The 15,573-nt window shown below is 41.5% G+C and overlaps 2 protein-coding genes across 3 annotated transcripts; one reads left to right on the forward strand and one right to left on the reverse strand.

Moving 5' to 3' along the window:
* The first annotated feature begins 2,675 nt into the window (after positions 1–2,675).
* Positions 2,676–12,371, forward strand: LOC147061573 (glutaminase kidney isoform, mitochondrial-like). 2 transcript variants are annotated; one of them, XM_085913448.1, is made up of 18 exons: positions 2,676–2,926; positions 3,671–3,752; positions 6,151–6,272; positions 7,015–7,144; positions 7,257–7,336; positions 7,441–7,604; positions 8,107–8,165; positions 9,461–9,493; positions 9,573–9,631; positions 9,770–9,836; positions 9,900–9,950; positions 10,040–10,216; positions 10,296–10,427; positions 10,491–10,583; positions 10,662–10,723; positions 10,878–10,954; positions 11,107–11,170; positions 11,273–12,371. In XM_085913448.1, the coding sequence occupies exons 1-18, from the start codon at positions 2,724–2,726 to the stop codon at positions 11,427–11,429; spliced, it is 1,812 nt and encodes a 603-aa protein (XP_085769574.1). In that variant the 5' UTR covers positions 2,676–2,723; the 3' UTR covers positions 11,430–12,371. The 2 variants fall into 2 exon arrangements, with proteins under 2 accessions (XP_085769574.1, XP_085769582.1); XM_085913456.1 differs by lacking the exons at positions 2,676–2,926; positions 3,671–3,752 and adding an exon at positions 4,037–5,977 and having other exon boundaries at positions 11,273–12,368.
* On the reverse strand, positions 12,322–14,322 carry spryd4 (SPRY domain containing 4). Its single transcript, XM_085913468.1, has 2 exons — positions 14,170–14,322; positions 12,322–13,500 (listed from the first exon to the last, which is right to left on the reverse strand). The coding sequence occupies exons 1-2, from the start codon at positions 14,300–14,302 to the stop codon at positions 12,956–12,958; spliced, it is 678 nt and encodes a 225-aa protein (XP_085769594.1). The 5' UTR covers positions 14,303–14,322; the 3' UTR covers positions 12,322–12,955.
* Between the last annotated feature and the right edge of the window lie 1,251 nt (positions 14,323–15,573).

Raw genomic sequence — 15,573 nt, forward strand, 5'->3', positions numbered from 1 at the left:
TGTAAAGAATGATCAATTGAATATGTTTGTTGTTAAATGTGGAAATGTGAATTATTGAAGGATTTTCTGAGCGTCGCTGATGCTCTATTTCATAGAGTATGAAATTCTGTATTCATCGCACATATGTACTCTAATGGAAGGTTGATGTATGCATAGCCCAAGAGATGTTGTAGATGGCTCAGAAGCTGAGGTGCTTGCAAAGAATAGGTTCTTAGGCAATCATAATAATAGTTCCGCCCATTGTCTCTACCGCTTATCCCGTTCATTGTTGTGGGAAAGCTGGAGATAATCCTGGCTGACTAGGCTAAAGTCTGAACTAAGTGTCAATCAATCACAGGCAGACGGACAGTTACACTCACATTAGCACAGACATGGACTTCAGCCTTGAGTACCACGGCATTATGTGACTGCTGTGTGAGTGGCCAGCATGTAAGATAGTTCAGTAGGTAGGTAAGAAGATAGCTTGTACTTCAAACATCAAAGAGATACAGTATGTAAACTATCATATAAAATATTATCTGTTTGTTCATGAGGAAATATGGTATAATGTACGTGCTTACCGACGGTAATCTTTAGCTAATGCCCGACGTTGGGCTGAGGCCACTAAAGCAACTCCTCAGCCAGTCTTAACTTTCCTGAGCCTGAATCAAAGCCTCGGGCCCGGTATGCTCCTTTTCCTGTGTGAGGTGTAGGGGGAAGAGGTTAAGTTTGTGCAGTCTCGGTGAGTGTAGCGAGGGGGGCTTTCTCACACAAGATGCAGGATGAAGGGACAAAGGTAGTATTCATTGGCCCAGGAATGGAAAACATTTTGGGCTGAAAACAGAGAGGGTACAACCGGCTGACATAGGACGCAGAGGCTACGAGAGCCGCTCACCTCTTTGGACAAGTCGCAGGTCCAAAAGTGCTCGATTGAATATTTGGGGACAGATGAGTGTAGTAGCTCAGCTCCCATATGACATTGGTCACTGTCAACATGTTTAAAAAGTGATGACGATACGCTGATGATGACGATCATAATCATTTTCATTGAACATTAGGTTAGGTTAGTTGCTATAATTTGTCATCCTAAGAAATGACTTCACTTAAATGATGAAGCTACTATTGGCCTACATGTTACATAGCCCATCGGCCTATTCTAAAAATAGGTCATCAGGACATTGTGATTTTCTAGGAATGTTGTAAAAGTGACAATTTGAAAATTTCATTTCTTGCACGGATTTACAGAAATGACGTAATACGTATTCATTTTCATCTGTTTGTGTAAAATCGTTATGATCAGTGTCTTCACATAAACAGATAACACGAATTGTTAATAATATCATTCGCGCACAACTATTATTTCAAAAGTGTGGATCAAATCGGTAGCCCTTCACATCCAAGAAGTAGCGTTCGCTTTCCAAACGGTTGGTGACCCCTGCACTAGAGGAAACGTCTCAGACACATGAATGTGAAGTGTCCTCTCAGGGAGCCAGCCCAGAGAGCAGCTTGGGGCTGGCGCGGCCAAGCTGGCGCTCCTGGAGTGAGGGCGCTGCCTAGAGGAGGAACTTATTAATGTTCAGTAAAGTGAGCTCACCATGAGGGGTCACTACAGGATCTGAGCAGCGCCACTCAAGCACTGCAGTAAACTACTTGCTCACTACACTTATGATGATGATGATGCCCCATTACAAGACTTGTGTGTTAAAATGTGCCTTTGCAAAGGCGTATATGTGATTAACACTGTCATAGTTTGGAAGAAGAAGAAGAAAGTCAGGAAAAGCCTACAAGAACATAAGAACTTCCTTTGGGGGGTTAATCTATGGCACTTGAAATGGTGGGAAGTGCTGGAGGGTTATAAAAGAGTTTTCATGATTGGTAGTTCTCAATTTTTTTCATTTTTTTCATTTAACTATGTTAGTTTTTATTAGTTTTTAGAGCAAGTTTGCATGTTTTTCATATATGGAGTATATGAAACAACAAGAAAAAAAATGATCTCAGTGTTCTGTAATAAATTGAAGTACTCGCTACAATTCTCAAACATCTGACCTTCCTTAATCAGAAGCTATGGATGTACAGCAATATCAAAATAAATACGTTTTTAATAAAACTTGAATGCTCGTGTATTAAATTAATTGACAAACTTGAGAAAGAGGCCCTTTTTTGCAAAAGTTATAGCTAGTTTTAGTCACTTTTATTGACATACGATGTTGTTTCATCTCGTTTCTGTTTTTATCTTATTTTGTGAATGCTTTTTTTTTTCAATTTTACTTGTAGTTATTTCATTAGTTTTTGTAAACTATATTAACCTCAGTGTGTTGATTTTCATTTCACAATGATGTGTAGACATGGATCCACAGATTCGAAAACCAAAAGAAAATACATGCAATTATTTTTGGGATCAACCCACATCTAAAATTGAGATTGCGTAATCCTGACTCCAAATACTTCCCATTTTACTCTGTGTATTTTGCAATGGATGAAACTGCTGTTATAATATTTGATCAATCCGGATAACGCACAGTAGCTCAAAGTATATCCACCTTAGTCTCTGCAGCAGCTGTTGATTATTTACCCTGGCATCTCAACCATCACGCTACGAGGCCCTGCCCCCTTACAGCAGCATGCAGTTGAAATAGCAGCTGCTTCGAGCACTGGGTACAGTAGTCTGGATCAAGCACTTGATGGGAGGGGGGGAGGGAAATCAACTCCTTTCAATTATCAAGAATTAAAGCCTACTTATCACAATGCATTGTCTGAAAGCTCTGAGGACAGCCAACTTCCAACTATTTAAAAATGTCGGACTCACGACCAGAGTTGGAGCTGACAGCAGTGTTTTGTCCAAGACGCAGCAAGCTGGTTTTCTGCCCTGTCGGGTCACGGCTTCACCGCACTCCCACAGAGCTCTTCATCAGCACATCGGTCCTGATGTGGACCCAGGACATACCAAGTAGGTCATCACAGACCACACTTATGTTGTTATAAATGCACGATTTTTAAAGTCATATCCTAAAACAAAACAAAATGGCATTATATGTACTTTTCGAAAAGAAAAAAGAAGAAAGACAGGACACAGAAAGCCTTTTTAAAGTTCACATTAACATTTCGTTGTAAACACAGGAGTAACAGCACTAGCTGGGCTAAAGTTTTAATAACATTAACATTTTGTTGTAAACACGGAAGTAACAGCACTAACTCGGCGGGTAAAAAACAAAACAAAAAACATACCAGTCAACAAAGTCACTGAGACCCGTCTTTGTCTTCCTCCTGTCCACTGAAACCAGCAAAATCTTCCTCCCCAGTATCCGATTGGAATATGCATGTAAAGTCGCTGCATGATCGCGTAAGGTTTTTAATTTTTAATTCCCATTTGTAAGAGAATATACACAAAGATGATTGTCAGGAAAGAGATGATTATTTAGGGACGTATAACTTTTATTAACATAACAGCACAACAGTGGTCCACAGCCTTTTTATGAGTGTATAACTGTATTAGTCATGAGAAAAATCATGAAAAAAAAAACTATAGAAGCCGCAGGGTTCAAAATTTGAGAAAAAAAGTAGCAATTTATAGTCCAAAATTTACGGTACATACACACACACATATATACATATATATGTATTATGCTTTCCATCCTCATATTGTTCAGGGTGTACTGTATATGTCACTGTATAATTTGTTTTGTATAAATAGGTTGATGTCCAGTATGGAGGACCTTCTTTTCTACACCATCACCGACGGTAGGGAGATGATCCCCCTGTCGCAGTTCATATCAGTGAGTCAACAGCAACCTCACATCGCCTGTGTCACATTGGTTTGACTTTTCTGTCACGGACATTCTGTGAATGTACACAAGCACGTGTTCCCCTGCTGCGTCTTGTGTTTCCTAAACACACCTCTGATATGTGTGCCGAGTAACTTCAAGAGACATTCAAGAGCCCAGTGTAAAAATACATCTCCAGTTCAGCCAAAAGTCATGTGGTGCCTAAAGTGTTTTTTTTGTTGTTTTTTTTTCCATGTGATAGGTATAGTGGCGATAAGAAGCAGGTAAAGGACACCACTGCCAAATGGACTGAACTAACTTCTCATTTTATTGGAAGAAATTTAAAAAATATTTTTCCAAAGTGTCCAGTGGGACAATATGATGTTTTTGTGTATTCCTTTCATTTATTGATCACATTATGTAAAATCAAATCTGGTGAACTTTGTGTCCACTTTCCTCCTTAATGGAACATACCTTGGAGAAGAGACGCTTATGTACACAGTTGGTTTGCTTGTGCTCTTCGGATGACTGGATGTGTTTGTAGAAGTGATGCAGGTCGGAATAGTTAGTTCAACTATTTGACATTGCGCGCAGACAGCAAACAATTGGCATCAGTGGTTGCAAAGACGCACATTTGTTCTTGTCCTTTTTTATCAAATCTGTTGCTGCAAGAGTTTACACAGTAGAGGGACAGGTCAGATGATAATGTGAATAAATCAATTGCGTGACTTCATATAATCTTAAACCATGGAGAAAATATTCATATTTTGCCATTTTTTTAAATCATATTTGTTTGGGACATGTCATTGAAATGTTATTTTAGTATTTACAAACACAAAACTAGCTAACTAAGAAAAATGCATTGTTCTACGAAGTCATTCATTTGAAATTTTGACCTTCCGTCCCATTTCCCCACCTCTTGAATTTTTTTGGTGACACCCATGATAACTAACGCCCCTTAACCCCTCCACCCATGCATGCTATGCCAGCTGAGCGAATATCATGGCACACTATAACTAATTAACTAACTAACTAACTAACTAACTAACTAACTAACTAACTGACTGACTGACTGACTGACTGACTGACTGACTGACTGACTGACTGACTAAATAACAAAATAACTAAATACTAAATAACTAAATAACTATCCATCCATCCATCCATCCATTCATCCATCCATCCATCTTCTTCCGCTTATCGGGTCGCGGGGGCAGCAGCTTTAAGAGGGACTTACCAGGGAGGCTGAGGAGTGTGATTCCTCTGTAGATGGAACACACCCTCCGGTCCCCCTTCTTAAAGAGGGGAACCACCACCCCAGTCTGCCAATCCAGAGGCACCGTCCCCAATGTCCACGCAATGCTGTAGAGACGTGTCAGCCATGACAACCCCACAACATCCAGAGCCTTTAAAAACTCCGGGCGGATCTCATCCACCCCTGGGACCTTGCCCCCGAGGAGTTTTTTAACTACCTCAATGACTTCAACCCCAGAGATTGGAGAGTCCACCTCAGAGTCTTCAGGCCCTGCTTCCACAATGGATGGCGTGTCGATGAAATTGAGGAGGTCTTCAAAGTATTCTCCCCACGGACTCACGGCATCCCGAGTCGAGGTCAGCAGCACGCCATCTCCATTCCTCTCACCTTGGGCAACTCCAGATTGAAAGAGAATCCAGCCCCTCTCGAGAGGGCTTGTACCAGAACCCAAATTGTGTGTGGAGGCAAGTCCGACTATATCTAGTTGGAACTTTTCTGCCTCGCACACCAGCTCGGGCGCCTTTACAGTCAGAGAGGTGACATTCCATGTCCCTAGAGCCAGCTTCTGCAGCCAGGGATTGGACCACCAAGGTCCCCGCCCTTGGCCGCCGCCCAGCTCACTATGCACCCGACCCCTTTGGCCCCTCCCACAGGGGGTGAGCCCATGGGAAGGGGGACCCACGTTCCCTTTTCAGGATGTGCCCGGCCGGGCCCCATGGGCAAAGGCCCGACCACCAAACGCTCGCCTTTGAGCCCCCACTCCAGGTCTGGCTCCAGAGGGGGGCCTCAGTGACCCGCGTCCGGGCGAGGGAAAACCAAATAGAATTTTGTTCATCATCATAAGGGGTTTTTGTGAGCCGTGCTTAGTCTGGCCTCTCACCTAGAACCCTTTTGCCATGGGTGACTCCACCAGGGGCATGAAGCCCCAGACAACATGGCTCCCAGGATCATTGGGACACGCAAACCCCTCCACCACAATAAGGTGATGACTCATGGAGGGGACTAACTAACTAACTAACTAACTAACTAACTAACTAACTAACTAACTAACTAAGTTAATAAATAAATAAATAAATAAATAAATAAATAAATAAATAATGATGATCTTTATGTTTTATATATAACAAGACAACCCTTCTTTTTTGGTTTGTACAGGCTTTGCAAAAAACAGGTCTGTGGACCTCTGACCCTCGACTACGTGACTGCATTCGTCAGATTCGCCAGTTCACACTTGACTCACTGGGGCCAGCCATGATGGACAAAACGCTCTTCAGAAGGTATTTAAAGTGTCTCTACTGCAATGCTCTCACGTGCTTCCTTCCCTCACTTTGGACCCGTTGATCATTCTGAGAATATGACAAGATGAGTAAGGTTGTTGGGCTTTCTAGGTTTTGAAGGTGAGATTTAGAAAACGCTTTGGCGCTTGTGCTATTTGAGAGCAGAGACTGACAGAGACAGGCGTTTTGAGGCGACAGCTGTCACCAGACGCTTTGGCCTAAAACCATATTGACTATCAGTTAATATCTCACACTTATCAATAAAACTGTCCAATCTAAAAGCAAATATCTTCTCCAAGATTTTGGAAAATTGGGAAAGCAATGAGACTGGCCTGTAGTTGGTGTAAAGATTCTTCTCACCGGCCTTATGGGTGGGAATGACTTTGGCTACTTTCATCTTTGTGGGAAAGGAGCCCAGTTTCAGCGAGAGGTTGCAAATATGTGCTATGGGATCTGCTATAGCTATGATTACATGTTTAATTAAGAATATATCGATATCCTCACAGTCCCTTGGTGTTTTGTTCTTAAATTGGTTAACAATAGAATTATTTCAGTTTTATTTGTATCTCTCAGAAAGATGGTAGCTGGGTTTTGTTCCCCAGAAATGTGTGATACACCTCCCCTTTGCGGAGGGATTATCTCATCTGCCATCTTGAAAAAATTTATAAAAATGTGATTGGAGCAATTATTTTATTTCTGCATCAGTGTTGTTTTTTTAACCAACTTTCTAATCCTCCTGCAGGTGTGTGGGTAACAACATCATGCTGCTGACTAAGGCTTTCCGAAAAATGTTCATCATCCCAGACTTTCAAGTGTTCACTCAGAAGATAAATGAAATGTATGACAGTGCACAGCGTCAAGATGGAGGACAAGTAAGTCATTTTTAGTACAGCTGTCATTAAGAAAATTGTACATGTGTATTTAATGTAGCTAACATGGTAGCTAACAGGAGGGATGCGCGTCATTGCTCATGTCTTCACGCAGGTCGCTAATTATATTCCTCAACTTGCAAAATTCAGCCCTGACCTTTGGGGAGCATCTCTGTGTACCATTGATGGACAAAGGTAAGGACATCTTCTTTTATGAAATACATGAATCTATTTGAAAATGAATCAGCACAAGCTTAATTCTTCCGTGGGCTTCCATTGGCCTTCCCGGTGCCGTGCAGGCACTCAGTGGGTGACACCAAGGTTCCCTTCTGTCTACAGTCGTGTGTCAAGCCACTGGAGTATGCTATTGCTGTACACAAACTGGGCAGCGAACACGTCCACCGGTTTGTGGGCAAAGAGCCCAGTGGATTCAGGTTCAACAAACTGTCACTGAATAAGGAGGGTAAACCAGATTTTATGCTCATGATTCTTTTTTACTTGAAAAAATGAAGCCGCATATGCAACCATATTCAGTTTAGTGCACCATCTGGCACTGGGTTCCACTGTGGAGAGTATTTGCATAATTTCCAAGATTTAATATCAAAGATCATCAGACAGATGTACAAGTATTTTGCTTTTTTGTTATAAATCATCATCTAGAAACGGCCTTTTCTTTGTTTATTTGTTCACATTATCTTTGTCTGATTTTGACATTTGTTTGATGATCTAAAATATTACAGAGGAAAAACTATGCAACATGAGTCTATATTCCCTGACAACTTATAACAATGTAAACACGCTCTAAATTTTACTACCAAACAGTCCAAAAAAAAAAAAAAAATTAAACCAGGTCATACAACTTTTGTTTTGCTAGATCCTGAGCCATTTCAACACATCTTGTGATAAGTGGTTACAAAGTAAATCTTTGAGGACGAACTGATAACATGCTGTCATTTGTTGTGCAGATAGACCACACAATCCAATGGTGAATGCTGGAGCTATCGTTATCAGTTCTTTAATAAAGGTAAACACTGCATGCCTGTCACCAGTATGTGAAGTTTTTTTTTGTGTGTTTTTTTTTTTTAGAAAATGCACCCTGGCCTTGACTTCTACCATGCTATTATTTAACGCTTTCTATTACAGCCATTGATATGATTATATATTTACCTTTGGTGCAATGGTGATCTGATTTCGAATGAAATATGAGTAATTTTGGTGACCATTTTTCTAACCCGGAAGTAAGACGCCTGGTTCACCCTGCCTCCGCTGTTAATGGAAACATTTTATAATTTCTTTGATACACAAAAATCAGAACAGGGACTGCAGGAACGGTGAGAAAGTGGCCATGTGTTTAGTCTGCAGTACAGCAGTAGCTCCTTATATTATGACGTCATACAGTGAAGTCCCGGTCATTTCTTTGGATTGGGCGGGGGGGGGATGTTGCTTAGAAAGGAGGAATGATGAGGAATAGCATTTTAACATGGCTAAAAAAAATCAAAATAAAAAGTTGACTTGAATGGGCTTGAAAGTTTTTACGGAAAACTATTTTTTATAATTAGCATGTTGCTGTTGTGTTTTTCTAAGTAAGATAAGTTAAATGTGGTTTTATCCTGTTTTTATCCTGAAAATTCTGAAAAGCAAGCTGCAATTGAACCTGATGACCTAGTGGTTCATATCAGATTGATTTCTTAACCAAAAACTGTCTGCAAAGCCATCTTATTTGTATTTGTCTTGGGAAAGAGTCAGCAAATAATCTCTTCAAAGTCACTCCAGTCAGTCGACTGGCCAGTCAGTTGTTGCAGATGCTGGACTTTGACCGTCACCGTTTAACTTGATGGACGACAAACTTATCTGTGGGCACAGAAAAATATTGCGTGTATTTGTTCCACCATTTGATGAATTTAGCTCTACGCTCACAGCTGACCAACGTTAACTTTGGTTCAGTTGTGAGGGAAGGGCTGTGTGGGAGAGGGAGGGAGGGAGGGAGGTAGGGGGGTGGGGTGGTAGGCGTGGTGCTGCGGACCAATCGGAGCATCCACAGGAGTCGCGCCCTTGTCAATTATGTAAATTTAAGTGGTTGTATAAGGTGTCATATAAGGTAGAAAAAATGTGTTTAACTCATGCATTATATACTGAATATTTAACTTGAGCTGTATAGCAGTTAATAAACATGGCGTGTACATTGTGACGTCATATGACATATGTCACCAGTCAAAGTACGCAAACACTGCCATCTATAGGACTGCTGTACATCTTTGTTTCACTAGAACAAAGTTTTCACGTTTTTCTTTTTTTTTTTCTTTCTTCTTTTTTTTACAGCCTGATTCCAAGACAGCAGAGAGATTCGACTTTGTGAGCAAAGTTTTTTTTTTTTGTTTCATTCACTGTCTTTCCACTTTCCGCAATGGCATCTGCTCACATCGTTTTGCAGGTCATGGACTTTTTGAAGCGTGCCGCGGGATCAGAGTATGTTGGCTTCAGCAACGCAACGTGAGTATCAGGAGTATCTGCTAACATTTTATTATTATTATTATTATTATTATTAATAATAATAATGATAATAATAATAATATTATTATCATTATCATTATTATTATTATTACCCTCATCGCTGTAATGTGCTCACAGGTTCCAATCAGAACGGGAGACGGGTGATCGGAATTATGCAATTGGTTATTACCTCAAGGAAAAAAAGGTAAGTTTGCTAAGTTTGTTGCTTTTGATTCCGAATGAATTACAATTTTTCTTTCACTTGTAGTGCTTTCCCGAGAACGCTGATATGATTGATGCCCTCGACTTCTACTTCCAGGTGAAGATATTAAATCAAATGTATTGATTTTGAGGAGCTAAGGCTCAATGGACCGATACAGTATACTGTATGAGTTCTTTGCATCACAGCTATGCTCCATCGAGATGACGTGCGAGTCGGGCAGCGTCATGGCGGCCACGTTGGCCAACGGCGGCATTTGTCCAATCACTGGCGAGCGCGTCCTGAGCACAGATGCGGTTCGGAATACGCTGAGTCTCATGCATTCCTGCGGAATGTACGACTTCTCCGGACAGTTTGCCTTCCATGTGAGACACTCTTTCAAAGGGCTCACCCATAAGAGTTGTTTCTTTTCCATAGATTGGGCTTGTTTTTTGTTCTTTGCAGGTGGGCTTGCCCGCTAAATCTGGGGTTTCAGGTGCCGTGCTCCTGGTGGTCCCCAATGTCATGGGTATGATGTGTTGGTCTCCTTCATTGGATCGTCTGGGGAACAGCGTGCGAGGCATTCACTTCTGCCAGGTACATTGCAGATTTATTAATGGTCCTCAAAAAAGTGATGAAGTCAAATATTTGTTTCATAAGGAGCTGGTGTCTTATTTTAACTTCCACAATTACGACAACCTGAGACACTTCACCAAGAAGCACGACCCCAGAAAAGGTTTAGGTGATGAGCCGGTGAGTTCGCAGACAGATTGGGTCTGGTCTCAAAATCAAAATGTTGTCTTCATCTTCATTTCCCTGTCCATCCTTTAGAACCAAGCCATTGTGAACTTGATGTTTGCGGCCTACAGCGGCGATGTCTCTGCTCTGAGGAGGTACCAAAAGGGTTCTTAATTTTGCTTCCAAAAGAAAAAACATTTTGGAACTGTTTTGTTTCTCCATTTCAGCATGACCTAAAATAAGCTTTCTATTGAGTTTTTTCTGGCAAACAAAGTCAGCGTTTGTGCCCCATCTCTTCTTGACCTGCAGGTTTGCTCTTTCTACTTTGGACATGGACCAGAAAGACTACGACTCTCGTACAGCGCTCCACGTTGCTGCCTCAGAAGGTGACTCACTTTTAGTCTATCCATCCATTTTTGGCCCTCAGGTCAAGGGTAACTTACTGGAGCCTTTTCCAGCTTACTAGTCTGCGCGGGGGACACCCTTAACTAGTCTGTTATGACACTTTCTATGTTTTCCACAAACCTCCTTCTTCTAGGTCACATAGAAGCTGTGATCTTCCTGACTGATGAATGTAAAGTGAATCCTTACGTCAAAGACAGGTGGATGCAATTTGCAATGTTCCGTGCATTAATTGGTGCAATATTCAATAAAAGCCATCACCCAAATATTTTGTGGTCTTCTGGCATGGTGCTCATTGGCAGATGGGGGAACACACCTCTGGATGACGCCAGGCAGTTTGAGCATCACGTCATCGCTACCATTCTGCAGCAGTACCAGTTTGCGTACAGTGCCGGGGAGTCGGCCAGCTTCAAGGAGGAGCAGAAGACCACCATGGATACACTGAACATCATCAACTGAGGGATCAGACCACGATTAAAAGTAATGCACTCGAAAGGAAGCGGCAGGGTGACTCGGACACGGGATGAATGTTGGATTTAAGATGTGATTTGGGCAATTTATGTACATTTTCCCGGTCAGAATATTAGGTACACTTGGACACACAAAAGATCCATGAAAGCACTGTGTAACATGGAAAGTGTAGTATATATTTATATAGTCCATCCATCCATTTTCTGAACCGCTGAGTCCCCAAGGGGGTCATGGGTGTGCCTATCCCAGCCGTCATCGGGCAGTAGGCGGGGGACACCCTGAACCGGTTGCCAGCCAATCGCAGGGCACACAGAGACGAACAACTATCCGCACTCACACCTAGGCACAATTTGGAGTGCTCAATCGGCCTACCAAGCATGTTTTGGGCCACATGGACTCGAACCCGCACCCTCCTAAGTGTGAGGCGGACGTGCTACCCAGATTTGTATAGTATTGCGCAATATTTTATGGCACTGTACTGTGGAGAAAGATTTAAATTCATTTGTGATATGTTTAAGTTGATGTGCTGCATATACAAATTGTAGGAGTTGGGCTTATTTCAATAGCGATAAAAAGCAAATTCCATTCAGGTAGTTTTATTTGTCCTCCCTGAACTGATCATGTAAATCTCCACTTGGCAACATTTGTGATTTTCTATAACATCAATGACATGTAAAGAAGCTCAGGATAAGGAGTAATATTGTTAATTAAAAAAATAATCTGTATTTTGGATATGAAAGTCAGTTACGCACACATTGTTACTTCAAACATTTTTAGTAGCTTCGTTCAGGCTACGTTTCATTGAAGTGTGGCAGAAGACAAAATCCTTCGTGTTGTTCTCTTGTACAAGAATGTCACGATGTGAAGAAAATAAAAAAAATTGAAGTGATGCTCTTTTAATAAACAATATACAATATTAACATAACCGTTTGTGTGTAGCACCAGAAAAGTTGCATGCCCTGATCAACAGTAACAAGCTGCATCAAAATTGATTTGACAAGCCTCACTTGTAAACACTGATACATGGGACAGCATTAGATAATTACAGAATGAATTTATGGGCACAAGGAAGGAATTAACAAAATTGGCTCTTAAAAGGAGACTTAATAATGTTGGATGTTATCCTGACTAACAATTCTATTTCATGCAAGCACAGCTTTTACTTATTGGCAGAGCTAGAAGGGGGCTTTGAGGAAAATACCTCCCCCCTTCCCCTTAAAATCAACTTAGACCACCCCAGGAGTCATAGTCATCAGTGCTTACATGCAGTTTCTTAGTTAATGATTTTACTTTATGACATAACCCAAAAATTTAATGAGCAAGCTTCTGATCCGCCAACTAAGTGAACTGAGAAACAAAATTGGACGATTAAGGCACTATGATGTCTTCACATGTCAGCGAGGTGAGCTATCAAGTTAGCATGCATAACACACAGCAAAATGTTTCTATTAATGCTTGAATGGGACACTTTTCGTTGAAATCACCCAAATCAGTCCTTTGCAAACCTAATTACGCTATCCCTTGAGACCCTCCGGCTCTGTCAAACCCGAATGCGTGAGCAGCTCCCCGTCCCAAAGTCCAAACGCAGGGCAGAGGGGAATCTTGAAGCGCCCCCTAATTGAATGAATGATCTTTCGTTTCTCAATGTCGACCAGCTCCAGAGTGCCCGCTTCGACGTCCAGCAAGATGCCCACACGGTCGGCTTTGCCCACCAAGGTGACGGGAACGATCTTATTGTTGGTCATGGCAAACCACTTGCGCTGAGCATAGCCAAACACCCATGAGGAGCTGCTGGTACCCACGCAGTCGTCACGGGACATCAGCGCTTCGGCCACGCCCACGCGAAATTCCTGGGACCTTTTGACCGTCACCTCCCAGTAGTGGCGCCCGGCGGTTATCTTCTCGTCGCCAAACACCACGGCCCAGTCACGAAAACGCTCGGGGTTATCTTGCGTGTGGATGGGGTCCAGACCCAGCATGCGATAAATGACGCCTGTGTCTTTCTTGAAGAGGTCCAAACTGCTGTGAGCCGTCTTCTCATCAAGGCGGAACTGCAGATCTGCAAATGGGCCAAATTTGCTTTTTCTATTTGCTTTGGGCAACAGAAATTATCAATCCAATTTTTTTTTTACATAAACTCTTTTGTTTGAAGTTTGTTCAAAACTATTTTTCTCTCTCTTTCATTCTGTCTGTTAATGAATTAAACCCTGAATCCAAATATATTAATTGTTATCATTACTATTATCATCATCCTCATTATCATATTTATAACTATTAACCTGGTGAAGATAACCTTAGGCACATGAGAAAAAAACGAGGGCATATTCTGACTCAATGCTATAAATCACCTTGAAAAGTTTATTTGCATCTTTGATAAAAAATAGAAAATAAAAAAAATCCTAATCTGTTGCCCAGTCTTTTTGGTATTAGAAAGACTAATATACTCATCTGAATTCACAATTCACGTATATTTGTTTTATCATCTAGAGTACAAAACAACAGGAAAATATATTTGAAATGCGTCGTTTTGAATCTGAATAAAAGTTTAACGCATCAGGTTGGGATCAAATCTACGTTAAAAGTTGAAACTTTGCAAAGTTATCCAAGACACTAATACCACTTCCGTCGCCGACGTTCGAGCGAGAGAAACATGCGCGCCTACTGAGTTCCGAAATCCAAGTTAACGTATTTTTATTTGTGTGTGTGCAATTTTGACATGTTCACTTACTGTTCGCAGGCGACGTGATGAATTGTCTCCTCGCCGTCCAGAAAACAATTATTGGTCTTTGTCTCGCTGAGAAAAAATTGACAGTTCGTCCGGCCAGACAACAAAATCGGGCAACGCTGCCCGATGACGCCATGTTTACTCCCTCACGTGGTCACTTCGCTTCCGTTTTTCTCGCTTACCCAAACCAAGACTTAAATGACGTTATCGCCCTCTGCAGGCACGAGGGAGAACAACCATCAGCACCATGGACAGCTACGTGGACAGCTACATTGCAAAATCTGTGGCGTCGGGGTGACGCCGAGCGTTTCAAAACATAAGAACGGAACGTGCGCTAAATAATGAAATTCGTCGTATGTATAGTAAACTAAAAGTTTTAAGATAAATTTAAAAATAAAAAATAATAAAAAAAACAGTCAAGAGTTCATTGCTAAAACAATGCCAGTGTTGATATGTCAACATGATGAAATGTACGATGAGTTATCATGACTGCATCTGCTTATATTATGTCTAACATTCCTAGCAGGGCCAAGCCCTAGATAAAAAAAAAAAAGACTTCATTGCAATATTTGAAACTTGGATTATAAAGACTCCTATAAACTTTCAAGAATCCTGATTATTCAGACAGTTGAAAAAAAACTGACCACTGTGTTGTTGCTGTATTTCAACTTACAATATCACGACATACAATATTTTTTAATCCTTGAAATTACAGATCTCTGTGTCAAGCCGAGAGTGTTCTATAACAGCATGCAGTGTTAATGTTTTACATCTTTTACCAGGCCGTACAGTAGCCATTATTCCCATCTGCTACCATGCACACTTGTTTTTCTATGAAGCTATAATTCAGTCAAAATTCAGTCAGAATGAGTGAAATTGGTTATTAAAATCTTCTAGGAATTTCGACTGTAGGCTACAGAATAATTTTGTCATGACTCGACAATTTGTGTTTCAAATGTTCTCAATGGGTGGGTGGGGCATCTATTACTCTTCCTAACAAAACTGTATCTATTTTTAAGTTAACCACTTTAAAAAAAAAATCATCAACATCATGCATGCTGTTAAGAGCATGGCGTTGATCTGTTGATCTCCTGTTCAAGACCTCCGCCGCTGCTGCTATTGCTGTTTACTCAAACACACAAGAACGCATACACGAGACCTCATTCGTGCGCACACACACGGAACCTCCCGACTCAGCAGCGACCGCAACAAGCAAGCGTCTCACACGCACGTCCGGGGGGAGAGAATCTGGACGTGAAAATGTGCTCCTCCAAAGAGACATGGGTGGTTCCAACTCTTCTCAAATGAGCTGAATTGTCTGGAAGGATTTGCAAGTGTCTTGTTTTTTTGTGTGTGACGCGCAGACACCACGCGCGCTCCACTGCACACAGAATCGACGAGCAAACG

The sequence above is a fragment of the Syngnathus leptorhynchus genome, chromosome 1 (assembly GCF_054491065.1).
Source record: "Syngnathus leptorhynchus isolate UIUO chromosome 1, UIUO_Slep, whole genome shotgun sequence".
Lineage (NCBI taxonomy): Eukaryota > Metazoa > Chordata > Actinopteri > Syngnathiformes > Syngnathidae > Syngnathus > Syngnathus leptorhynchus.